Source organism: Chaetodon auriga, chromosome 20 (genome assembly GCF_051107435.1).
Source record: "Chaetodon auriga isolate fChaAug3 chromosome 20, fChaAug3.hap1, whole genome shotgun sequence".
NCBI lineage: Eukaryota > Metazoa > Chordata > Actinopteri > Chaetodontiformes > Chaetodontidae > Chaetodon > Chaetodon auriga.
Window position 1 is genome coordinate 738,977 of NC_135093.1, and position 26,109 is coordinate 765,085.

The window sequence follows — 26,109 nt, forward strand, 5'->3', positions numbered from 1 at the left end:
CTCCAGATTTTCCTCTGCTGCCACCTGGTGTTCAAAATGAGGCAGATGAAACAGGAGCTTCCGCTGCTCAAACAGCTGCAATGTTTCGGCAGAACAAAGAACAAACGGGGACACGTTTAGCTGCATGCAGTGAAGACAAACCTTCAACACTTCTCAGCTCAGTGAATCTCTGAGGGCGTCCAGACTCCCTTTCAATCATAATTTATTGATTTTATTATCAGTCTTCTGAACAATCATCTGCTGCATAGACAGTTCCTCACAGGCCACAGTGGCTGTGAAGTTACAGTTTTCTGATTTCTGCAAAGTCTCTTCGGCATCAGATTTCAAACAGTTGTGAGTCTCAGAGCTGCAGCTCGACGCTTCAGGTTCGGTCTCTGAAGTTCAGCTAAGTTTTTACTTTCAGTCTGTTCGACGTCTCGTCTTGAGGCGTCGACCTCGACCTCAAGTGGAGTGAAACAGAAACGTCTGCGAGTAAAACGCAGAGAAGAATCCAATGTGTCATTTAAGGTCTAAAAACTTTAACTTCATTAACAGATTCTGACACTTAAAAGTTGTTTTAAGAAAAGCTGCATTAAAGAATTCCAGGTTTTCCAGGATGAGCCACATGACAGCATTGGGGCCGCTGTTAGGAAACTAAATATTCCATTTAATTATTATGTATTTTGAGAATTTAGCTATAAACAACTTTTCAAGAAAACAAATCTGAATAAAATAAGTAGCAAAGTGTTTTATGTTATCACCAGATCAGGCTTCCTCGAGTCTGTCCTGGTACTGTTCACTTGTGTTTGTGATATTGTCTAATAATCAGCTGCTTCCTGGTGAAACTTGTGACTTTGTATCAAACAGACCTCTCACCTCTTTACTATGAGGAGGATTAAAATCTGAATTGTCCGGGACGCAGACAACAGTAACAACCACGTTGGACCTTTTTCTTCAAATGAAAAAAAAATCGAAGCTGTGTTTTTCTGTGCAAGCACATCTTTCACTTTCAAAGAAGCGTCTTGGATTATTTCTTTTCATTCCTGTTTGAAACATAAACCAGAATCAGGCTCCCGGCCCAGCGTTTGGGTGAAGCTGTGGACAGATCAGTTGTAGCTGTATCCGGGAAGAGGTAGTTTCTGACCCTCCTTGGCCTCAAAGAAGGTGTAGGACAGAGTGATGGTGTCCACTCGGGCCATCCTGGGGTCCTCGTCGAACTCCGGGTCGATGTAGAAGAAGACAGGCATGTCCACCTCCTCGTGAGGGTTCAGACGCTGCTCCTCGAAGCAGAAACACTGCGGACAGACGACAGGAACAGTTTATCGTCAAGGACTGAGTGGAGGTGAAGAAAGCTGCGGCTCGGAGCCTCGTGGACTACCTGGATCTTGTTGAAGTACTGTCCCGCATCAAAGGGCACCACGTTGTAGGTGGAGATCCCGGTGATTGGTTTATCTGTGGGGTTCTTTGCTCTGTAGAAAGCAAGCGCCGTCTCACCTGGAACCACCTGCACAAGACACATGCACACCATCATCATCATCATCATCTGAAACATGCGAGGTTACAGATGAATCTGGTCCTGGTTCCACACCTGAACCAGGACCAGAACAGGTGTGGTGTTGCTGGTGTTGTTGCTGACAGGCAGGTGGCTTTATGTCAATGATGAAATCTCACCGACACACCTCATGAACAGGTAAGGTTGATGACACACAAATGGTTTTCAATTCATACAAAGTGGTTTTATATGAGGCTCATTGATAAACCGAGTTCTGAGAAGGAAGCAGGTCTCACAAAGATCTCCGTCTGCTGAGGCCTGAAGTTCCACTGCATGCTGGCGTGTCGATCTGCGTTGAAGGCGACCTTGATGACGCGTTCCTTCACCGGCTTCATTGTCTCCACCAAATCTGCGTCGTGGCCAGCCACCGCCGTGCCGCCGAGCCCCGCCGCCTGACAGACAAAAAACAAAGAGCGGTCACACCTGCAGGCTGGACATTAAAAACATCTGCTCAGGAACAGGAAGTCTGGTTCTTCCTCTCACCTGACAGTAGAGCCTGTAGAGCGGCACTGCAGCGTACGACAGGCCGATCATCCCCACGCCAGCGGCGGCGATGTACGTCAGCACTGTCTTATTCCTGGTTTTCCAATCCTCTTCCTGGCTCTTGGACTTCCTGTTTCGGCTCTTGGCACCTCGGCTCTGGGTGTGGGAGCGCAGGGGAAGCCTGCGTTGCAGGAAGTGCTCAGCCTGAGAGTGGAGCACCCTTGCGCTGTCGCACTGACGCATCCGGACGCACTGTGTTATCAGCACATGAGGGCAGCGGACGGACTGACGCAGCAGGAGGGGGAGCAGCATGGCTGGTACTGCAGGCAGTCCACACCTGGAGCTGGGTCAACACCTGGATGGAGCGCAGACACCAGCAGTCAGCTCTGACACACTTCATCTCTTCACAACACAAAATACACAGAAAATACTTGCAAAGGTCATTTTTACAAGAATCACGAGTTTGGGCTGTCAAGCGGGGCAGCAACTCTTCACTGTTTTCATGCAGACAGTCACATTTCAGAACCTGGAGCCATCAAATGAGCACCGCACCAAACTCCGTTCAGAAAAGTCACATTTAAATGTCACCTTGCTTACTTACATACGTGCCTATTAAGAAACGAATAAATACTTTTGATGAAATACTCGATGAAAGTCACTCTTCAGTTCGGCTGTGATCCTCTCTGTATCCAGCAGCTTTTACACATTTGAATCGTCTTAGTTTTCCTGGTGGATCACATCTGAGTACTCACATTTAATGCTGTGTATGTTCGTACGCGCCTTTAGTCGAGATTGTGCACTATTTTAATAATGAAATAAAGCTCTTAACTGTTATCGGCGCAACATGACAAAGTTTGAGTTGAGTTTCAGTGAAGCTGATTGAAAGAGTTCTTAAATTTGACAAAACGAGCCAACAGTCATCATGTAGCTGGACATGTCTGAGCTAAGCTAACGTTATAGCTGCTCTGCTAGCTTACCCGCAGCTAGCATGCTAACATCGCTGTAAAAATGGTTAATTTAGATATTTAAATCAGCTTGAACACGATGATACCTTCGACGATGAGCTCCACTGTCATTCACCGCTGGACAGCAACACATTACCAAATAAGCAAGGCGGAAACGCACATAACACCTGTGCAACGCAGAATTAGCTCCGCCGCAGACAAACGCGTAAAGGTTCCGCTGGCAGAGTCCTCCAGCAAACACGTCTCTGCGCGCGCGCGGGCGTAGTGGATGATTCTCCGTGTTCAGAAAATATGTAGAAAAATACCTCATAATAAAAAATACCACGAAGCAATGGTCTTATTAATGGCTGACAAATCATTAAATAAAAATTCTGCACATTGTATAGATCTTTTTGTTTCATCTTCATTGTGAAAATAGTGAGAAATGTGGTGACAATGAGCCCACAGTGACGCCTTCACCATGTTTGTTTGGTCCAACCAAGAGTCCAAAGCCCCACATGATTACAAACACATTCAGATCATTGAGATTATTGAGAGGAAAAGCAGCAAATCAAACGTGAGAAGATCAAACATCAGATGATTCCACAGCAGAGATCAATGAAGCCATTAAAACAACAGATGATCGATCATTATCTGGCAATACACTCATTGATTAATGGACTGGTTGTTTCAGCATTACTTGTATAAATTTTATAACAAAACATCAGATTTTATAAACTTTTCCTACGTTTTATGTGTGAATTTGTAAATAGAACCTAAAGCTGTCACATAAAGCTGTCACGGAGTAGACGGAGAACGTATAAAAATATCATAAATATGTATTTATTGATCAGAGAAATTCATGTTTCCCTCTGTGACTCAAACTAATATTAATACGTGAGTGAACAAACAGTGTTATAATAAGGGGTATTTGATGCTTTGTGATTATTTTAAGTGTTTAAATGTATTATTCTCAGGAGTTGACTGTTGGTCGTTTTAATGACACCATTAACGTTGATAAATGTGATCAATTAGGACCTACGGCGGCCGTGCGAGGTCAAACGCGCTCGCCCTGCTCGTTCGGAGCGGCTGCTGGTGTAGTCATGGAGGGGGTCACAGTTGGCCAGGTATTCGATGCGGAATGCATCCTCAGCAAACGGCCGAAAAAGGTAAGAAAACAGCGCTGCGGCTCCGCGGGGACACGCCGTCTCACCGGACTCGTCTCTTTGTGTCTTCTGACGTTTTCTGTCCTCTTTCACAGGGCAAGTTTGAGTATTTGGTGAAGTGGAGGGGGTGGTCGTCTAAGTAAGTAGCTAGCTAGCATCTTGCTAGCCGCCGCGGCTAACGACACATACAGCAGCTAACAGTGAAAAATGGCACCAGACAATGCCCGGCGGTGCCGCGGTGTTTACGGGGGTTTTTAACTGTCTGGGGGGTAAAAAACAGCAGACTTCCCTCTAACACACTGACGGATAAACACACGGTGGCTACACGGAGCTGCAGCAGCCATTTCTGCTCTCATTTTTCGGCTTTTCTCTGCCGTTTACACGCCGAGCAGCTGATGCTAAAGCACACATCAGCCAAGCTGCAGGCTCCTCTGGGTCACCTGCAGCCCTGAAAACTGAACCACACACTGAACACAGTGCAACTTATTTTCATGCACTTCCTCAATGGGCTTCAGTATTATGAGCCGTGCAGGTATTCAGCTCACAGACTGACAGCAGACACCTTTACTGTACTCAGACTGTACAATAAAAACTGCTCCAAGTAATCAGTGCAATACAACATGTACATAACAGTCTGTAAATACTATTTACAATCTCTTACAATTTTTTGCAATTTCTTTCTTTTTCTTTTTATTTAAAATTCTCACTCTTTTGTATATATGCTGATGTTGTTTTTAATTTGCATGCACTTCTTATATTACTCTATCTGCTCTGCTGATGCTGCTGTAATCTGGAATTTCCCCTCGCGGGACGAATAAAGGAATATTGAATTGAGTTGGAATCACCTGTGCAGCTGGACGCTGGTCGGTGTACCTGGACTCCTGCTGCACAGGTGACTCTGTGCTCCAGTCTTTTCTCTGTATGCTGTAAATCAGACCTGTAGATATTGACTGTTTCCAGTTAACTGTTCAGTCTTTGTCAATAAATAAGAACCCAAAAAAAAGAAGACGAACCACAGAGAAAAGCAGAAAATCCTCACATTCAGCCGAGTTTGAGATTTTTGCTTTGAAATGACTGGAATTCTTATTTGACTGTCAGATGAAGTTTCTGTCGATCTAGTAATCATGTGGTGTCTGTCGTGTTTGTCAGCCTCATGCATGTTGCTCCGTCAAGCATGGTTCAAACCCTCTGAACTAATTCGTATTTGTTGTGTTGAAAAGGATTCAATGACTGCGACAAACACAGGAAATCTCAGCTCCTGTCAGCTCGTAGCTCGATGCTGGATCATTATTTTGGTTTTCTGGCCCTCGAATTCTCAGAAAGCTGTTTTCATCAAACAAGCCACCGTACACGACCCAAACCTGCTGGTGGACTTAGTGCAGCAGTTAGCAGCTGAAGAGGCAGATTTCCTCCTCAGGTGTGAGTGAACGTTGGCCTCCAGGTGGACATAAACATGACTTCAGTCTGCTGGATGTAGATCAGCATATGAAATGATGTGCTGCTCCCAAACGGCCATAAAAACGCACCGATGCTGTTTGAAGTCGTCACAGAAACCAAACTGAAGCCGAGAGAGAAGAAGTAACTCAGATTTCTGTAAAAACATTCTGTTGAAACAGTTTTGTGGTGTTTTCAGGCACAACAGCTGGGAGCCAGAGGAAAACATTCTGGACCCGAGGCTCCTGGCGGCGTTTCACAAGAGGTGTGTGTTTGATTTGTGTGGTCGCAGTTTGTTCGTGTCGCACGTGGACGAATCGGCCGACGACGAGTAAAATGACAACCAATGAAAAGAAACCAGTGCTGAGAAAGATGAAAGTGATTTAATGAACACATGTTGTATGGAGTCATCTGTAGATCCCTGCTGTGATTAATCAGTGTCAAAGTGTTCACACTCGTTTTGTTCGAGCAACAGAACAAATTCACTTTACAAAGTTATAAAACAGAAAAGCAGCAAATCAAAGTCAGATGTTTGATAAATGACTTCACTGATAGAAATGTTTAAAAAAATCTTTAGTTGTCAATCAGATCAGGTAAATACTAATAATGGAGCACAGAAATGTGAAAGGATGAACATTTTTAGTTTAACATGAAAGTCCTCTTCACTCACTTTCTGAACCTTAAAGCCTGAAAAGGCACTGAAGCTGGAAAATGTTGAATTTACAGTCAGACTGTGGATTCAAAGGAACAAAATGTCTGCAGAGCTTCATGGAACATCTGCACGTTTAATGAGAAAGTGTCTTTATGTTGTAGAGAACAAGAGCGCGAACTTCTGTTCCAGAAGAAAGGGAAGCGGCCGAGAGGACGTCCGCGGAAGATTCTGGTAATTCAGTCACCTGTCAGCCTGCTCACTCACGCTCAGCCTGAAGCCTCATGTTGTTCTTTATCCTTTCAGCCACCGGAACCAGCTGCCACCAAGGACAGCCGCTCCTCGTCCTCCTCTTCCTCCGGCCTTTCGTCATCCGCCTGCTCCTCTTCCTCAGAGGATGAAGATCACACAAAGAAGGCGAAGCCCAACCCTCGTGTCCACCCCGTCCCCCAGAAGAGGCCTCAGATTGTGCTGGCCAAACCGGATCCTCCCCGCAAGAAGAAGCGCGGGAGGAAGCCGCTCCACCCCGACCTGAGGGCTTTAAGACAAGCGAAGAGCAGACCGCCTCCTCCTCCTCCGCCTCCTCCACCTCCGCGCCACCACCAGGTGCTCAGACCGCCCAGGGAGGAGCCTCGACCCGGGGTGAAGAAACCTCTGCAGCCGGCCAGCTTCACCTACACCGGCCTGAGCAGGACCTCCAGAGATGAGGCTGCCTCCGCCTCCCAGACCTCAACCAGCTCCTTCTCCCAGACTGCCGCCTCCAAATCCGGATCCCTCAGCTGTATTTGGACCAGTCGCTCCATGTCTCCGTCCTCCGGCTCCTCCTACAACAAAAGCAGCCCGTCCCAGCAAAGTAAGAACTCTCTGTCCGAGCTGAAGCGCTCCATCTCAGAGACAGGCGGCAGCAGAGGAGACGGGTTCAAGGTGACTCCTCTGAAACAAGGTGGAGGTTCGGGGTCGGTGGGCCTGCACAGCGGCTTCGGAGGAGGCCAGACGGTCCATCGCTCCCCGCTGGGCCAGAGGAGGCAGGAGGGCGTCGGAGGTCAGACCGGGTTGGTTCAACACAGGCAGCAGAACTCCAGCCTCTCCAAACCGTCGTCCTCGCCAACGCCTCGAGACCGAGCCAACCAGGCGCTCAGCCTCCGAGCCCTCAACCTGCAGAGCGTCAGCAAGCCGCCGGCTGGCAGCAGCCATCCAGGAAACAACACGAGCGGCGCCGGAGCCGCAGCGTCCAGGTCGAGCTTAAGGAGCGGCGGCAGCATTGCTGTGAAAGGAGGAGTAGGAAGTATGAAAGACACGCAGTCATCAGCTGGCGGGCAGCGCGCCGGTTTGGCCGCAGCAGGCGGCGGCGGAGAGCAGGGGAGGCTCAGAGACGACCGGGGGAAGGAGATGTTAGCAGACACGAAGAAGCTGGCAGGAAGCGGCTCCGGCCGAGGGAACGGCAGCGGGAGGCACGAGGAGAGGAAACACGGGCTCGGCTCTCAGAACCGGAGCCTGAACGAGCTCAGCACCGGTGACTCGGACGAGACCAGCAGCAGCGAGTCGGAGCACGATGCCTCACTGTACCCAAACAACAGCCGGCCCAGCCTCGGAAACGACGCCACAGAGTCTGACACGGAAACGGACTGGCGGCCGGCCCGGAGCCTCCTGGAACACGTGTTCGTCACCGACGTCACGGCCAACTTCATCACGGTGACGGTGAAGGAGTCGCCGACCAGCGTGGGATTCTTCAACTCACGGAATCACTGAAGGACGTCAGACGGTGCCTCAGTGTGCAGAGCTGAGCTGGACCGAACTGTCCCACGACGTTTCCTACAACGGCTCTCAGGGTTCCTACACGCTCCAGACGTTCGTCTGCACAGACTTCCATCAGTCACAGCTCAGAAATGCACAACAGGTTTGGGAGACTTATCGTGTCCAAACAGACGATACAGCTTCTGTGGTTTCAGTGACATCACATCAGAAGTCGAGGACAGAAACTGAGTAAGAAGGTCCGTAGGTCGAGTGTTTGTTGAGGCAGTGTAGGAGCCCTGATGTTCGAGCCCGTTTACACCTGAGAGTAAAACACAGTCTGAGTGGAGAAGCCGGGGTGAAAGGTCACATGGTCGGATGTGGATGACGATGACGTGAGTCTGCTTTGTTCATCCATCCGTCATCCGGCCTCCAGCTGATGTAGTTCACGTCTGGGTGTGGAGGTCAGTGTGCTTCACCCAGATCGCACCACCTTCTCTTTGTGGTATCGAGACACGCAGATAGTCGGTTTGGGAGATCTTTGCTGCTTCTCCTTCAGTACGATGGAGGTCAATGGATTTTTGTTCGTGCACTTAAAATGAAGGAAAACCGACTAGAGGCTGAAAATGGCCTCACGACGTTTCAGGGAGTTTCTGCGTTAATGATGTTCTCAGCGTGATGACAGAATCTGAGTGCAGGTTTCCAAAGATTTGGCCGTGATGAGCCGATGGAGTTTGTCTGCCTGGTTTTGGACTCACGGGTGCTTCTGTTCACGAGTCCTTAGGGGGTGTCAAGACCTCCGCAGGCAGTGTTTGGCTTTGAGTATCGTTCTGAAAGGAGGGACGACTGAGAGGACGAGGAGGACAGAATCATACTGGCTACAACTACACCTGTAACAGTACTCAAGTACACCTGTAACGGTACACCAACTACACCTGTAACGGTACACCAACTACACCTGTAACGGTACACCAACTACACCTGTAACAGTACTCAACTACACCTGTAACGGTACACCAACTACACCTGTAACGGTACACCAACTACACCTGTAACGGTACACCAACTACACCTGTAAGGGTGCACATAGCATCGGTGTCTGTCGCAGGCTAACGAAGCCGGTCCCTGCTCTGAGTTGGTCTCTGCCGTCAGGGTGTTTGTATATAGAGTTAAATATCTTTCTGATGAACACTTAGACCAGTTTGTCCGTTTCAGCATCACGTCTGTTAGAACGTCATCGTTTCGTCCGTCCGATGGCAGCGTTCCGCTCTGTTACCCCGTGTTGTCGCTTTCGGCCGTGCGTGTTGCTGCGTGTAACACGAGGACGTCATCACGTGGAGTTGGAATATTTCCATCATCGGTATGAAGTCTGTTGTTGAAAATGTGGTGGACTCTGGGCCATGGCGTCCTTCTGCTGGGAGGGATTAAACGCCGTCTTTCTGAATGGAGTTTGGTTTGAAGGTTCACGCTTTGGCCCCAGCACGCTTTGGTGTGGAGGTTTTGGTCACGTGACAGCTGGTGGATCATCCATCGTGCTGTTGATCTCGATCAGATCAGGTGATGAACGCTTTGACGAATCTTCAGCACCACTCGCTGCTTCTCTCGGTCTGCAGGTTGTGTTTTCTGAGCAGGTGTAAAGGGGCTTTCAGAACCACAGATGGATGTATAAGACCACCTCTCCAGTGCCTCAGGTTTTCCAGAGACTATCGAGCCCACTGCCGCCCCTCAGCTGCTTGTGATGATTAGTTTGAGTAGGACGTTTTGTGCTTGTTGGACCTGTATCCAGACTCAATATATGGCTTTATCCAGGGCAGCATGTTTAAGAGAAAAAGTGAAAAATCTAAAAAAAAGAAGTGAAGTCTGTCGTGGTCAGTACGTTTTCATCCCTCCTGGCTCTTGGTAAACGTCGTTCATTCGTCTTTGGACCAAAGGTGTTATGAATGTGATTGTTTCTGGTTTTATTATTGACAGTATTTCTTGCACTACGCAGTTTAAATGTCATCTGATTCCTCCTCATCTCAGAAGAGACGTTCCATTGTCACCTATATTTGCCAATTTTATACCATTTTAATACATTTGCCGTCGCAGTGTCTTTGGAGTCGAAATATGTGTTAATTTATATTTGTAAATATGTTTTTTTGTTTCTTTTTCATGTGATATCTGATCTCTATCCGGTGCTCATATTGACTTACTAGCTTCAGACACTCGCAGCCCGTGTGCCTCTCCGCCGTGTCCAAGGTTTGACAAAGAGCCGAGGACGAGGACGAGGACGAGGACGAGCAGAGTGTCCTCATGGAGCTGTGGCTGCTGTTCACACCTTCACCAGCAGATGTCCCTGTTGGACGGTAAATGGAAAGTGATCCGGCTCCTCGATTTACTGATGTCTTTGATGGACAAACTGAGATCAATAAACCAAGTGAACAGATTAACAAACAGGTTGATAATCCATGTGAATGAAGAGATTAATGAACCAAACAGGTGAATAAATCAAGTGAGGAAACGGATTCATGAAGCAATGAGCAAACAGTAATCTGTGTGGGTTAATGGATCAATGAACAGAACAAACAGATGAGTGAGTGAGTGGATTAATACAGAGTGAACGGATTAATACATAATAAATAATCTGGATTCATTCAAGTGAACAAAAACCAGAACGGATCTAAAACTCACTTCATTCAAGGGTGACATGTTGATATAAGGGATGACAGGAACCATCGTCATCATCATCATCTTCATCGTGACTGTTACTGTTATCAGAGCTGTTTCCTCTAAGTGCAGCTGTGAGACGAATGTGGTGAAATTAAAACCATGTTTCCATGTGAAATATGAAGGAAAAGCCTGGTCGAGTAACTGTACTCAGTTACACCATCGGAAACACCCCCAATGTGTGCGAGTGACACACACACGCGCACACACACACCTCGTGTGTGAGGGACAGAAACTATCATCCCACAAAGCTGCAGACTCGGTGATTTATGGCCAGAGTCGTGCAGAGAGGTGGAATTTTCCCAAAATAAGTCTGAGTAAACAGGCTGTGACAGAGGGGCCCTCACAGCACACCGGTATGTATAAACAGTCTGAACAGTGTGCAGCAGTGTAACCACACACACACACACACACACCTTCTGACTTCACACACATGCACACACACCTTACTGTGCACACACATGCATTTTATTGCACACATGCAGTTGTGTTTCCATCATTTTTGGGGACATTACACAGACTTCCATTCATTTCCTGCAGACTTACCCCAACCTAACCATAACCACTACTAACCATAACCTAACCTTACCTTAAAGATTATCATTTCCATTATGGGGATCTGCATATTGTGAGTCCACACAATGAGATTGTGTGTAAACAGATTTATGTCTCCACAACATAAGGAATACATGGCCACACACACACACACACACACACACACATTTGCAGGTGTCACAGTATCAGTTCGCAGTAATTTTTGCAGTTTTAACTTTTGCACTGAAGACTAATGAAGCTGTGGATGTAACTGTACATTTACTCGGGTACTGAAGGACAACTTTGAGGTACTTGTACACATCCTCCTGAGAACCAAGGATAAAAAATTATTTATTTATTTATTTAGTGATTTCCTGCCTTTTTGGAGCTAAAACGACAACTCATAAGAATTCTGTAAAAATATTTTTAGTTCAGATTTTACAGCATGTTCACTGTAGTGGACTAACAGAACGATTTTACCATAACACATCGAAATCATAACAGGCTGACAAGAAAACAATAGTGTCAGTCCATTTTTTAAATGAAACTGAACATCTGGCCTGTCTCTACTGAACAAAACTGACATTATTAAACATTCATAACATTACGGTTATTTTTCCTGACAAACAGTTGAACTGAACTCTGACTCCAATTTATGATTCCTGACATGTTCAGAAACAAGAAAATATATGATTACCATAGTTAAAAAACAATATGTTAACAATATTAGACTTTTCTCTTTTTCTGGCAATTGCGTTTTGTCCATTTTGTCTCAGCATGAAAGCAAAGTTCTCATCTCACCCAAACACGTGAGGTATCATTGGACGGGCCAGGATGTCCTCTACTGAGCACACCAGGACTTAGTAGGGTAGCTCAAATGAGTCAGAAGATACAGACCAAAACCAAATGTCCACCACAGAGGACATGAATGAAGAGGCTGGGTCTCAGGAGGTTAATGTCTGTGAAGAGTCTCCTTCTTCCAGGTCGTGGTTCTTCCAAGCGCTCAAAAAGGCAGCTGGACCTGTGTGAGGGTCAGGAAGATGTTTCCGGTCTCATCCAAGGATCTCCTTCAGTCACAGTGTTTTGTCCTCTTACTGGAGGACGCTGAAGAAGATCCTTCAGCGAGAGAGAACCTCGAGCGAGTCCCCTAAATCTAAGCGAACTGGAGCTGCTTCACGCCGTTAACCACGGCTGCTGGGATGGGAACGACCAGGGACAGCTGTTATTTCACTCCTCAGATCCACCAGACTTCATTTACGAAACCAGTCATTTTACCTCGCAGCTCGTCGTAAAACACGCTTTAATCTAACAGACAGAAACTAAATAAAACTCACCAACACTTAGTTTGTCTTTCAGTCATCAGCTCTGGTTTGATCCAGCTAAACCTTGAATTGAGATGTGAAAATATTTGGCTCTGCGTGTTGTTTTCCACCTGCTGCCTCTTCAGTGGCAGCGTCTCACACACCGAATGAAGAGTATGTTTCAGACGAAGGTGACTGTTCACGCTGCCTTTTTAGGAAGTCTACAGCGTTACCGCAGCGCTAGCCCAGCTAGCGTTAGCTTTGTTGTTGCATGGTTGCCTGTTGGGTGTGTGTGTGTGATGATTGCTTGATAACATTGTGTATGTTTGATTAGCACCCAGCAGCTAGCTCGCTCAGACTGTGCAAAGACTGTTAGCGCTAACGTTAGCGGCCTGCTTCGAGGTCGAGGCTGATGCACGTTTATGTGTGGACGTACGCCGCTGAAGGTTTTACTTCAGAAAAATTATTTTTCTGATATTTACAGTAGAAAATTGCAGCTAACCTCGGAAATTACAAACATGGCAGAGCTGTGAGCTGCCGCCTGCTCTGGCCTGTGGGAGCTGACCAATCAGAGCAGACCTGGTTGCTCAGAAGGCGGTCTTAAGGAGACAGGAGCGTTTCAGACAGCGGGTGAGTATAGGTGCTGCAGTGTGTTTTCTGAACATTGAAGCAGGTAAACCTGCACTAAAAGACTTAAAAATAAATAAAAGCATGAATTCTGCTCATGAAAATGAGCAGAATTTGTCCCCTTTCAGTAACATTTTTCATGCAGGACAGAGACTTGATGTCCCCTCCAGCACAGCAGCTTGAACGCGGCGTCACGTCACCAGACTGATTCATGTTGATGGTGACTGACAGACGGTGACACACCACTGCCCCCCAGTGGCTGCTGGGCCTGTGCACGCAGTAAGGATGAAGTATAGTACTTGATAGTACTTAGTTACACACACACACACACACACACACACACACACACACACACACACGCTGTGACGGCAGCCTGGATTACCTAACAGCAGTGTGTGAGAGTCTGTCTGCGTCTGAGGCTGCTGTTGGTTCAGAGACAGCAGACTGTCATCAATCTGCTGCTGAACCAACAGCAGCGCCTGTCAGCACGGAGCTGCAGCCGTTAACCCCGTCAGGCCCAGGTGAGGCGTCACACACCGATCGGCTGCCAGTCGCCTTATCAGTGACCGCGATCCTTACGAACAACGTGACGCATGGTCATAACTCGACGTGTCACCCTTCTGATAAAATGCTTCCTGTGGAACTTTTTTCTACATGTTCATCGTAAACTGTGAATACAAAACTTCAATTCATTGACTCTTTTCAGAATAACATCATTTATATTATTGGATGGAATTATTGATGCATTAAATATCATTGCAGTAAAATGACCCTAAAACGACCCCTCAGGCAAACAGGTGAACCTTCACAGGTGAACTGAAAGCTGATGGTTTTGTTCTCTTTTGAAAGGAAACTGAGACGCTGAGAAAAAGATGTTTGAAGACACTAAATCTGTGTTTTATAAGCTGGAAAAGTCAATGCGACCGCAGCTTGAAGCCTGCACGTGTCTTCATATTAAATCCATTGATCATATTCACCTTTTCTAACATCCAGATGAACTCTGAACTCTTTGCTTTGAGGCGTCGGCCTGTAAATATTCACTCAGTGGCTCATCGGCGTGTTCACAATCTCATTGGCTGTTCAAAGCGTCAGTCATCCCCAAACTCGACTGCGATTGGCTCCATTTTCAAACAGAAGAAGAGAAGGAGGACCTTCTGTTCCACTCAGCCTGTCATTGGCCACTCTGGTTGCTAGGCTTCGGATGGCAGCTCGTGATTGGTCAGAGAAGTTTCATTTGAACCCTGAGACAGGAAGAGGAACTGGAGACAAGATGGCCGCCTGTTAGCTTGTGGAAGCTGTAATGGTGGAAAGCAGAGAAGAGGAGCTGAAGACGAGCTCGTCTCCTGCTGATGTGAAGGAGAAAACATGTTTCTGTGGATTCTGTTCATGTTCTGGACTAAATCTTTTCACTGCAGCGGATCTTCTGGACCTTTGTGGACGTTTCACGCCGTTTTTGTCCGAGTGTTTTCGTCTGCGGATCGCTGAGAGACGTCAGCGGTGAGTCTGTTTTAAAGCCGCTGTTTGTCTGCTGCTGCTGTTCGTTGAGCCTCCTGCTCTGATTGGACCTTCACTGTTCACCTTTTCATGTTTCTACATTAAACTTCTAGATTTTATTACACACTTGCTTGAAAATTAGCACAAAGATTTTGTGAGATATGTGCTCGTTTCATATAAAGTATTAATAAAGTTCTCTGTCGTGATGTCTGTGTATGAACACATGAGGTTCATCACACAGCAAAGCATTCATGTGTTCATCACTTTAACGGCACAGATGGAGAAAAAAGTACATTTCCCTCAGATGTGTACTGCAGTACAAGTATAAAGTAGCAGAAAGTGGAAATACTCAAGTGGAGTATCTCAAAAATGTTCTGAAGTACTTGAGTGAAAGTACTTAGTTACATCCACCAAACATTTCGCTCTGTCCCTCCGTCGTCTTGAGCTCCTCAGCTGTGATTCACTTTCATAATTAAAGGTTTTTGTGTCACATGGAGGACGCCGCTTTCAGGAGGCGAGCGACCTCACGGCGGCGACCTCACGGCGGCGACCTCACAGCAGCGTTCTGCTGACACTGGTGGACTCCGTCGGGCTTCCAGCAGGACTCAGATGAATGAGGACAGACGGAGGATGTGAGACAGTGTTTTTAAGAGAAGCTCAGACAGCAGCTCCTGCGCTCAGGTGGGTGGACGCCGGCGGCGGTCGGGCCCGGCGGCGGGCGGCTGCAGATGCCGCCTGTCTCCTCGCACCAAAGTGAAAACCTGGAAACGTCTCGGTGTGACATCCGACGTCTCCCACTCGTCCTGCCCGTCCAAACGAGTCCTCGGGTTCATCAGCTAAAATCAGCGTAAACGTCACGAGAGCACAGGAAACTGCTGCTCGTCTTCACGCCTTCATCGCATCACATTCACATCGACCATAATACTTCAAACGCACTCAGGGTCATGTACTGAAAGACACCTGAGCGCCTCCTCCTCCTCCTGCTCCTCCTCTTCCTCCTCCTCCTCCTCTTCCTCCTCTTCCTCCTGCTCCTCCTCTTCCTCCTCCTCCTCCTCCTCCTCCTCCTCCTCCTCCTCCTCCTCATTGTTGATATAGTGATGTCAGGTTTGACCTTCAGTGTCACTGAAGTCCTTCACAAACCTGCTTTCTAAACTTTACAAGGTGGACAAGGAGACTGGAGCGTTTGCAGGTCACATGACGTCCATCAGTGACCTGCTGCAGTAACGGCAGAGCGTCTGTTCCTTCATCCGTGTGTCTGTGTGTGTGTGTGTGTGTGTGTGTGTGTGTGTGTGTGTGTTGCTGCTGACGAGTTAATGAACTTCCTGTTGGACTCGTTAAATGTTCTTCCTCTTCAGGTCTGTGATGGACCAAGGACGATCAGCTGAGTCAGAATCAAAGCTCCAGGAAACGTGAAGCCTGTGGACACGACCCTGAAGGAGAGGCGTCGACTACGGCGTCCAATCACTGTGAGCTGAGATAAAACCTCCTGATCCTGGATCAGTTTGGGGTGAATTCTGTGCTCATTGCCACTTTGGGTTTAACCGGCTCCTTCTCTAGAAACCGCAGCTGAGGCTCATGGGTATTGTAGTATTTCAAGCCGTCCGCCCGCCTCACTGAGTCAGCTGACTGTGTGTTAGCTGAGTCAGCAGAAAACAGGTTGATTATTCTTCAGAGACGGTTTGTAACAGGCTGTCAGTGCCATCAGGACGCGTAGAGACGTCACGATCAGTGTTTCACTGAAGGTCAAAGACGCTGAAAACTGGTCTGTGTACCACAACAGATTGACCTGGTGACCCTCCGGAGGGGCCCGACCCTTACGTTGGGCCCCACTGGCCTAAACCAGCTCGCAGGATATGAAGTATTTGAAGTATTTGAAGTACCTCCACCTGCAGCAGCTCCACCAGTGAACAGAGATCAGACAGGAGACAGTAAGTACTTCATGTACATTATCCTCACAGTACTTTTACTCATGTAGGGTATGATTAGGGCATGTGAGGATATTTGTACTCTGTGGTATCGGCAGGTTTACTTTGAAGGACCTGAGGACGTCACGCTGTCCTCTCATACAATCAGACTGCAGCTCTTTTCATTCATTTTGCTGCTGCTGGAATGTAACAGAGTACATTTACTCAAGTACAGTACTGAAGTACTTCTCAGTACTTTGTACTTGGGGGACATATTGTACTTTTTACTTCACTGCGTTTTTCTGACGGCTTCAGTTTCTTCACACATTCAGATTTTTACACACAAAGTTTTAAAATGTGACCTTTTGTTCTAAATGAAACTCTGACAGTTCAAAGGACGTAACTGATCGATCGATCGATTGATCGATGGATCAGTCAGTCAGAAACGATCGCTCGTCTTGTTTTAATGGTTTCAGTGATCTTTGCTGTCCAATCATTTGATGTTTGAGCTCCTCAGCTGTTTGATTTGCTGCTTTTTGAAAATGATCAGATTGTTTCAGTCAAAGCAGGACTTTCAGAGTATTTGTACAGCGTGCTATTAGTACTTTTACTGCAGTAAAGGACGTGAATACTTGGTCCATCAGTGGTTCTGAATAAATAATCTCATTCAGAAGAAAGAAGCAGCAGAGTCTCATATTTATAGACCGACTGTCTCTTTTTATTTGACAGCATCTGAGGACGAGACACTTTGAGTTTTCAGTCTGTCCTCCTCCTCCTCCTCCTCCTCCTGCTCCTCCTCCTCCTCCTCCTCCTCCTCATCATCATCTGTGCTGTCAGTCAAACAGATCTGAAGTGTTTTCATGTCAGAAACAGCCTCACACGTCTTTCTTTCAACATTTTCTTTCTCCTTTATAAATATGAACAGATACACTCAGGATACATCGAACAAACACGCGGCTGGATTCCATTAATAAGACTGAGCTTCCTTTTATACAAAGTTCTGTCATAAAATAAAATCATGTACGTCAAATATACATTCTGACCGACAGCGCGGCAAAAAAAGAAAAAAAGGTCCATTTTCATCAAGTCATGTGTTCATGTTCAGCCTTAAAATCCATCTTTGGGTCTGAGTTCAGCCTCTGGTGAGACTTCGGGACATAAACACCGACGGACAGGACGAGAGAAGATTTAAGAAGATGGTTCACTTTGTTCTGAAGAGGTTTGGACGCGTCGGTTGGAAACTTCTTGACTTTGCTGCAGAAAACCAGTTTTAGGTCTTTCAGGGGTCAAACTTCTTGTAAATGTCGGGACGGTCGTCCAATCAGCAGACAGTCTTCAGGTCTGGCACGAGCACTTGCACTCTGATATAATGGGGTACTGAACAGGTATCCAGGCGCACTTCAGACCCCCCTTTTTCTGCAGGCAGCGCCATCGCAGGATCGTAAAATGAGTGGATTTGGCAGGTTTGCAGACCATCCCTTCAGGGACCGAACAAGACCGCTTATTGTAGCAGCTCCCCACCTTCACGTAGCGCGGCCAGAATCTGCTGCCCAGGTCGTTCCATGCGTAAACAACCGGGCAGAAGGCGTACGACCACAGCCACAGTTGCAGCCTTCTCCGGAGTTTCTTGCTCGGCTTCTGCTTCTTGCCGTGCTGGACCTCGAACTCCATGGCCCGGATCTCTTTGGGCATCGCTCCGGAGAGCTTCTGCCGCAGGTCCGCCTCGTTCACGTCCTCGTTCCCCGCGTACTTGTCCTCCGGCGGGGAAACGGACATGAAGTGCGGGTCGAAGTGGCTGCCCAGAGTGCTCCTGAGCTCCGTCTCGTTCAGGTCCTTCTCCCGGGGGTCAAGAACCGGGTCCGGGTCCTCCTTTAGGTCCACAATGGGCAGCGTGTCACTGGGAATGGGACGGAGGAGATAGTAGTGTTGGCACACGGCCTCCTCTATCCTGAAGCCCAGAGAGAGCACGAGCATGAACACAGGCAAGAAGTAAGAGCAGTTATCCATCTCCTCAGCGCGGCTCCGGGGGAGACACAGTCAGAGTATTCACAGCTAACCCTCCCCAAAGGAAGTGGAACGCGCCCGGAGTTTCCCTCGAAGACTCTGGCTGGAGGGAAGATGTCCGGGTCCGCGCGGAGAGCGCGCAGCAGACGCACCGCGACCGATCCGCGCGCCACGCGCGACGAAACTTCTCGGCAACTTTCAGACAGCGAGAGGTGCCAGAAGAGGGCTGTGACAGTCCGTGGGCCGGGTCCCCGCTGGGGAAGAGACGGTGAGACAGCTCAGCACCCCGCGGGTCGCTGCAGTCCGCATGTTGGCGCGCCGGCTGCTGCTGCCTCTGGTCCTCCTGCAGCCGAACTGAAGGCGCCTCACACTGCAACCAAATATCCAGCAGGGCGGTGATGTAACCCCGCTCCCTCTCTGATGGCTGAGAGACCAGCCCTCCATGTTCACCCGAGGACTCCCTCCCATCAGCCAAACACGCTGTTTACGCACAGGCGCGCGCATCATGACGGTGTGATCAGGGTTAGTGTTAGAGGTGGTCACGGAGGCAGAGATGTAGTACAGCTGTGAAAGTACAAGCAGCCACTGCGTCAGAGAGGAGAAGAAGAATTAAGAGCGGTAAAAGTACTTCAGCACCTGTAAAAGTACTGCACAGTCATTTAACTGAAGACGTAGAATTACTGTATTAATTCAATCAAGAGAGCAAAAGTGAACCATAACATCACGTTTAATGGTGTTTAGGATCCACATTATTCAACAAGGAACAAGTAATTATACCTGTCAGGTTGTGTAAAACTGCAGTATTTTCCTCTGACCTGTAGGACATTAGTCTGAAAAGTCCATTCAAAGTCAAGATGTGTTTAAATGTTTGTGTAAATGTCCTGAATCAGTTTGAACCACCGACAAAGAGCGAGCGTCTGTCAGTGTGTGTGTGTGTGCTGCAGTGTGTGTGTGTGCTGCAGTGTGTGTGTGTGCTGCAGTGTGTGTGTGTTGCAGTGTGATGAAGTGTGTGTGTGTGTTGCAGTGTGTTGCAGTGTGATGTGTGTGTGTGTGTGTGTGTGTGTGTGTTGCAGTGTGATGAAGTGTGTGTGTGTGTGTGTGTGTGTTGCAGTGTGCTGCAGTGTGTGTGTGTGTGTGTGTTGCAGTGTGATGAAGTGTGTGTGTGTGTGTTGCAGTGTGCTGCAGTGTGTTGCAGTGTGATGAAGTGTGTGTGTGTGTGTGTGTGTTGCAGTGTGCTGCAGTGTGTGTGTGTTGCAGTGTGATGAAGTGTGTGTGTGTGTGTGTGTGTGTGTGTGTTGCAGTGTGTTGCAGTGTGTTGCAGTGTGATGAAGTGTGTGTGTGTGTGTGTGTGTGTGTGTGTGTGTGTGTGTGTGTTGCAGTGTGATGAAGTGTGTGTGTGTGTGTGTGTGTGTGTGTGTTGCAGTGTGTTGCAGTGTGTTGCAGTGTGATGAAGTGTGTGTGTGTGTGTGTGTGTGTGTGTGTGTGTGTGTTGCAGTGTGCTGCAGTGTTGCTGTAACCCAGTGAAGCTTCGCTGCAGACGAGCTGCCAGAGGAGTTTTATGAGTTCTCGTGGTTCCAGCTTGGTGTTTGTTCTTTAACTCCTCGTCTGCTGGATTCTCTCGTCGTGTGTCCAGACTGACAGACAAACTTCCGTCCATCACGAACACTCGCTGCCTTCACTGGACGAGAAGGGGACAAACGTCTATCCGTCTCTCAGACAGCTGATCCTAAAAATGTGGAAAACGTTCAGCTGTGGGGGAAATGAAATCACAGCAGAGTCAGTGAACCAGCCTGAAGCTCTGATCGCGTCGTGTCCTCTGCAGTGGAACTGTCTGTTTTATGTCCACAGGCTTTAACTCCAGCTGAACCTTTTACTCACTGAAAATGTCATTTTGCAGGATTAGCTGATTGTTTTTCATCCTCTGTCTCAAACCTGAGGTTTAAAGAGGGAATAATGAGGCTGAAGAGGTTGTTAAAGGCTACAGAGTTTAAATTTTAATTCCGGATGCAGTGAATGAATGAATGAATGAATGAGGTCTGGTAGCAGATAAAGATTCTTAAATGGTCACAGTTCAGCGGGACTCCGGCAGCAGGAGGCAGGAGCTGTTGGTATGTTTGCCAACGTTGTAAAAGTTGAAATATGGGGCCGATAAAACACAGCTCTTGTCTAAAATGCAGTTGGGTTGAGATAAAGAGTCGACTATGCTGGTCTGGACGACCTGGACCAGACAAACGGGCCCTGAATGTGGAGGCTGGTCCCTGTTGGGTTAATGTGTCCACACGGAGCTGTAACACTGCACTATATGATGTGACCTGGGACCAGCGGCAGCTTTCTGTACTCTGAAGGCAATTAGTGTCAGGAAAAGGCCTCTTTATAAGATCACATGACAGGCCGGACTCTGTGCACCTTCACGGTCTGCGGTCGGGGACACGTCCCGTCAGCCGAGCAGAGACACGACTGGTCCAGGTGCTTTTATTCACGGATTTATCTGAAGGATCGCAGTCCGTCCAGCACGCGTCACCCTGATCCTCCAGCTTCTGCTTCAGCTGAGCCTGAACGAGAGCAGCGGCGTCAGCACGTCGGCCGGATGAAGGCGTCGACCAGCAGGAACAGGAAGACGAATCCTGGCTTTTATCCAGAGAGAACTCACATTGGTGGAATCAGATTCAGTCCCTAAATCATCAGTTTGCTTTCTTCTTCTTCTTCTTCTTCTTCTTCTCCCAGCCCTGAACCCTGTTACCTCCTCCCTCCCATCTGCTGCTGAAAAGGATTTGTGGGTAATTTTCTGGCCCGCTGATGTGACAGTGTGTGACGGGCGCCGCTAAACTGTCATATCTCTGTGGACAGGAAGTCGGCGGCTCCGATAAGACTTCCTCTCTCTTTGTAAAGCTTTAATCCTTCACTTCCATATCAGGGTCCCAGAGACGGAGCCCCGGGGGACTCGTGTTCACGCTGCCATGGATTTGGAGGCCTTGAGGACTTTGAGCTTCCTGGAAAAGTCCACTGAGCGTCTGTGGGGTCTGAAGCTCTGTGCAGCTCTCCATGTTCAACAGTGCAGACGCAGGTCTGGGTCGACCCCGGTCCTCCAGGGACTCCAGGAGGATCCTGATCAGACCAGGAGCAGGCCTCCCTCTGCAGGTCAGAGCTCCTCATCCTGTGTCTCAGAGTCCAGGCAGCCTGCAGAGGAAACTCCTCTCCCTTCGTCTTCGACTCAGACCACAGGTGAGACCCGGAGCGCAGAGGACAGGTGAACTGACAGCCTTCTGGTTCGGCTCCCTCTGAACCACAGCGGTCCTCACGCCTGCTGACGCTGCACCGACCCACCCGTCCGTCATCGTACCGTCAGTCAGACCCAGATCCTGGACCTCTTTGACTCAGTCCAGCCTGGAGGGAACGCGCACCCGTTTCCCAGCAGAGAGCCGAGGCCTCAGACCAGGAGGGGCTGACTCGCCCCGGTGCATGTTTTCCATCACCGGCCTCAGAGTCTGGACGGTCTGACCTGAATGTATTCAATGACGTGGCATTAAGGCGGTTTAGATTTGACCTGCTGAACCTGCAGAGACCCCGATCAGAGTCTCGTGCTCTGACTGGGTGGGTTAAAAAAAAGCCTCTCGGCCTTTCAGGGTGAAACGTGACGTCATGCTGAAGTCCAGCGGTCACCTTCACTTATCATCAAAAGCTCGAGCGGCCATCAGCGGCAGATTCCGGCGTGCTGCCTGAACACGGACGCCGTCTTTTCCCTCTTCTTTCCAGGACAGACGGCCGGTCCACATGTTCTGAATCACATTTTCCTTTGATTGTCCAGAGCGCGGTGATACGGCCCAGCGCGGCGGATCACTGGCTTTCCAGCTTTGACGGGGCCGATGTTAGCCTCCAACGTTAGCTTAATCTTAATAGTGAATCAGAGGGCCTCCCAGGATGAAGGAGCAGCAGCTCGCCGCGTCGTTCGTGACCCGGCCAGATAAAAACTCAGAGCTGTTTGTTGTTTGTGTCGTTCAGCCCGCAAGAGCGAGCTTTGATGGTGAGACAGACGGAGCAATTTGGACGCTCCATTTGGGTGAGAAGGCTTCAAGGTGGCAGAGACAGGTCACACACACACACACACACACACACACACACACACACACACACAGGCACTTATCAGGCTCAGATTTCTCTCTGCAGCAGAATTATCCTTTCAAAGAAGCCGGAGGAATACATTATCTTCACTTCCTCGTTTTCTCTGGAAAGACGAGACTCGCTGTGAGATGCAGATGTTTCACCAGATGTTTTTCCTGCTCGCTGTGAACCAAACATCCAGCCTCTTCGTCCCCTGAACGTCCTCCACTCCATCCAGCAGATCCAGATTAAAAATGTCCCAGATTCAAGGTTTGAGGGACGTTTTCATGCAGGTGTTGAGTTTTAAAGCTCCGGTGATGAAGTTTTATGGGTCGACGGACACAACTGTTATTATAATGTTCAATCACCCGACACTCTTCATTAGACTGAGTCTTCATCTCCACAGAAGGAGCAGCTCCTCTTCCTCAGAGTCCACCGTCTGTCTACAGGAGCCCAGAGCGGACAAACCAAACTCTGAGTCTACAGACACTTTCAGGTGTTTGTTTTCCTGCAGGCTTTCAAAATGTAATCTATTACACATTACGAGTTCCTTTCATTTGAAAATAATACATTACTTCACAGTCTGACTGTCTGCTCATCAGCTTCTCACCTCATGACCTCATCACCTGATCACCTCATCACCTGATCACCTCATGACCTCATCACCTGATCACCTCATCACCTGATCAGTCCAAACCTAAAAGAGTGTTTTGGGCTCTGGTGAACACATGATTTCTCTCAGAGGTGGAGGACCTCAGAGGTGGAGGACCTCAGGTGGAGGACCTCAGGTGGAGGACCTCAGAGGTGGAGGACCTCAGGTGGAGGACCTCAGAGGTGGAGGACCTCAGAGGTGGAGGACCTCAGGTGGAGGACCTCAGAGGTGGAAGACCTCAGGTGGAGGACCTCAGGTGGAGGACCTCAGAGGTGGAGGACCTCAGGTGGAGGACCTCAGGTGGAGGACCTCAGAGGTGGAGGACCTCAGGTGGAGGACCTCAGAGGTGGAGGACCTCAGAGGTGGAGGACCTCAGGTGGAGGACCTCAGGTTGAGGACCTCAGAGGTGGAAGACCTCAGGTGGAGGACCTCAGAGGTGGAGGACCTCAGAGGTGGAGGACCTCAGGTGGAGGACCTCAGAGGTGGAGGACCTCAGAGGTGGAGGACCTCAGGTGGAGGACCTCAGAGGTGGAGGACCTCAGAGGTGGAGGACCTCAGGTGGAGGACCTCAGAGGCTGAGGTCAGACTGTTTGGCTGCAGTACTCAGGACAGATGTGGTTTAAGAGCAGCGTGGTGGATCTGGGAGACGTCTCTGCTGGTTGTCTTGTGATTCTCCCTCTGGGCTCTCAGGCCGAAGCCCACTGACGGGCTGGTTGTGCGTGCAGCCCAGTCCTCCAGCGATCCTGTGGCTTGGACCGACGCTGCGAGTGCTTCGAGCGCTCCAGCGGGAAAACTCCCTGCCAGCCGTGGTGTGAGATTCCAGTTGGTTCACACCCTCCCACGCGGCGTCCTCCGGCCGCTGCAGCGGCTCGGCCCGCCGGCCGGATTCCTCCGACGCCTCCAGTCCGAGACCGGAGCGGCTCGCAGGAAGTGGAACCAGAAACCTTTCTGTCCACGAGCCAATGAAACCTCAGCAATCCCTCTGGACTCTCAGCTCAGGTCTGCAGGCAGCGAGAGAGTAACTAAGTACACAGAGTCAAGTGCTGAAGTACAAAGTTTGAGGCACTTTGAACTGTACTGATGGACACACTGATCAATCAGTAATCGTCAGACAGTAATACATGTGATACTGCAAGGGCCACTGCGTAACGAGTACATTTACTTTTGGTACTTTAATTATATTTTGATGTTAATACTTTTGTACTTTGTTTGAATGCAGGATTTTATTTGAGTATTTCTACACTGTGGTGTTTGTACTTTTAAAATACTTCTTCCGTCGCTGAGCAGAGGTTTACTTTGTGTTAATATGTGAAATATATTTGTCTTGACTTCCTGTAAAATGAGCCTAAAACTTCTGTCCCAGACAAAACCAAAGTACCTCAGAGCTGTTCTGGATCCACGTGGACGTCTGCTGGTTCTGGATCCACGTGGATCCACGTGGTCGGTCTGCCGGTTCTGGATCCACGTGGACGTCTGCTGGTTCTGGATCCACGTGGTCGGTCTGCTGGTTCTGGATCCACGTGGATCCACGTGGTCGGTCTGCTGGTTCTGGATCCACATGGACGTCTGCTGGTTCCGTCTGACTGTCGACCAATCAGGAAGTGACCTGCTGAAGTTTTCCTGCCTGTTAGGGTTTGTGTTGATGGTGAGTCGCGCTGTCAGACACACACACACACACACACACACACACACACACACACACACACACACACACACACACACACACTCTCCTGCTCCTGTAGCTGTTCGTATCTTTGCTGTGTTGCAGATGTTTATGGACTGAAGGTCATTGGTCGTCGATCAGTGCTGCAGTCTGTGGTCGTCGGTGCAGATGTGTGATCACAGCTGGTCAGTTCAGCTCTTCATTGATCATCTGATGATTCTGCCTTTTGAGGCCTGATCCACTGATTGGTTATTGATCCCTTTTTTGATATTAATGCAGTATTTGGTGTCAGAAAGTGTCCTGAGTAAACACAGAAACAGTCGTGAAACAGGCGTGAAACCATCAAATGGTCCTTTATCTTTGGTCCCGTCACGCTCAGACTTCCTGTCTGTGGCTCTCTGTCTGCTCATTGGTCCCTTTAAGACAGAAATATCTAAAACCCGTTTCACGTTAATCATTTCCTAAAACAGCTGCTCACTGTAGTTCTTACTTTAAAAATCATGCGTTCGTTGGACTATTTCAGCAGATTGATCCACATTTGGTGTAAAGTTGCATAAAGTGGAAATACTCAGGTGAAGTACCAGTGTGTCTGAAGTACAGTACTTGAGTACTTGGTGAGTACACAGCAGCGGCTCACAGTAAACTTTAAATCAGCGTCTTCTCGTCTCAGACTCACTGATGGAACAGAAAAATGAACTGTGGCGATCCGACAGCAGTCAGTGGGCCGTCGTTCACCACATCGCCTCCGGCTCACAGGTAACTCTGCAGAGCCGCTTCTGATTGGTCCGTCTGACAGCAGTGTCACATTACCTCCGACTGGCAGAGCTTGACTCACATACCCAGAATGCCTCAGATAGGACGAGGAAGCGGTGATGAAAACTGACTCAGAGACACGAGGCTGAAGACAGAAAGTACTGCAGGACTGAAGGTGGACCAAGTATTAACTAGTAAGTACTAATACCACACTGTACAAATACTCTGTTACAAGTTAAAGAGCTGCAGTGAAAATTTTACTTCAGTGAAAGTATAATCGGGAGAATGTACTTGAAGTATTAAAGTAAAAGTACTCAGTGCAGTGAAGTGTCTCCTGTGACTCTTGTACAAACACATTCAGGTCATTCGAGGAAAAGCAGCAAATCAAACATCAGATGGTTCCACAGCAAAGATCTCTGGAACCATTAAAACGAC

General features: G+C 48.5%; 3 protein-coding genes across 3 annotated transcripts; 1 reads left to right on the top strand and 2 right to left on the bottom strand.

Moving 5' to 3' along the window:
• Positions 1-185: 185 nt before the first annotated feature.
• cox11 (cytochrome c oxidase assembly homolog 11 (yeast)) lies at positions 186-3,171 on the bottom strand. Its single transcript, XM_076759162.1, has 5 exons — positions 3,066-3,171; positions 2,015-2,369; positions 1,768-1,923; positions 1,358-1,483; positions 186-1,274 (listed from the first exon to the last, which is right to left on the bottom strand). The coding sequence occupies exons 2-5, from the start codon at positions 2,324-2,326 to the stop codon at positions 1,086-1,088; spliced, it is 783 nt and encodes a 260-aa protein (XP_076615277.1). The 5' UTR covers positions 2,327-2,369; positions 3,066-3,171; the 3' UTR covers positions 186-1,085.
• Positions 3,172-4,017: 846 nt separating this feature from the next.
• Positions 4,018-10,638, top strand: LOC143339512 (chromobox protein homolog 2-like). The gene is made up of 5 exons (XM_076760782.1): positions 4,018-4,127; positions 4,220-4,263; positions 5,758-5,823; positions 6,372-6,441; positions 6,514-10,638. Exons 1-5 carry the CDS (start codon positions 4,062-4,064, stop codon positions 7,954-7,956), a joined length of 1,689 nt encoding a protein of 562 aa, XP_076616897.1. The 5' UTR covers positions 4,018-4,061; the 3' UTR covers positions 7,957-10,638.
• Positions 10,639-17,384: 6,746 nt separating this feature from the next.
• Positions 17,385-18,609, bottom strand: nog3 (noggin 3). Its single transcript, XM_076760422.1, has one exon. It carries the CDS (start codon positions 18,509-18,511, stop codon positions 17,840-17,842), a length of 672 nt encoding a protein of 223 aa, XP_076616537.1. The 5' UTR covers positions 18,512-18,609; the 3' UTR covers positions 17,385-17,839.
• Between the last annotated feature and the right edge of the window lie 7,500 nt (positions 18,610-26,109).

Coding starts and splice junctions, on each gene's coding strand:
- nog3 (XM_076760422.1), bottom strand. CDS start 18,511: ATGGATAACTGCTCTTACTTCTTGCCTGTGTTCATGCTCGTGCTCTCT.
- cox11 (XM_076759162.1), bottom strand. CDS start 2,326: ATGCTGCTCCCCCTCCTGCTGCGTCAGTCCGTCCGCTGCCCTCATGTG. Junction 1,484..1,767: donor CTCAGCAGACGGAGATCTTT/GTGAGACCTGCT, acceptor TGTCTTGTGCAG/GTGGTTCCAGGTGAGACGGC. Junction 1,275..1,357: donor AGTACTTCAACAAGATCCAG/GTAGTCCACGAG, acceptor GTCTGTCCGCAG/TGTTTCTGCTTCGAGGAGCA.
- LOC143339512 (XM_076760782.1), top strand. CDS start 4,062: ATGGAGGGGGTCACAGTTGGCCAGGTATTCGATGCGGAATGCATCCTC. Junction 4,128..4,219: donor TCAGCAAACGGCCGAAAAAG/GTAAGAAAACAG, acceptor CCTCTTTCACAG/GGCAAGTTTGAGTATTTGGT. Junction 6,442..6,513: donor GACGTCCGCGGAAGATTCTG/GTAATTCAGTCA, acceptor TTATCCTTTCAG/CCACCGGAACCAGCTGCCAC.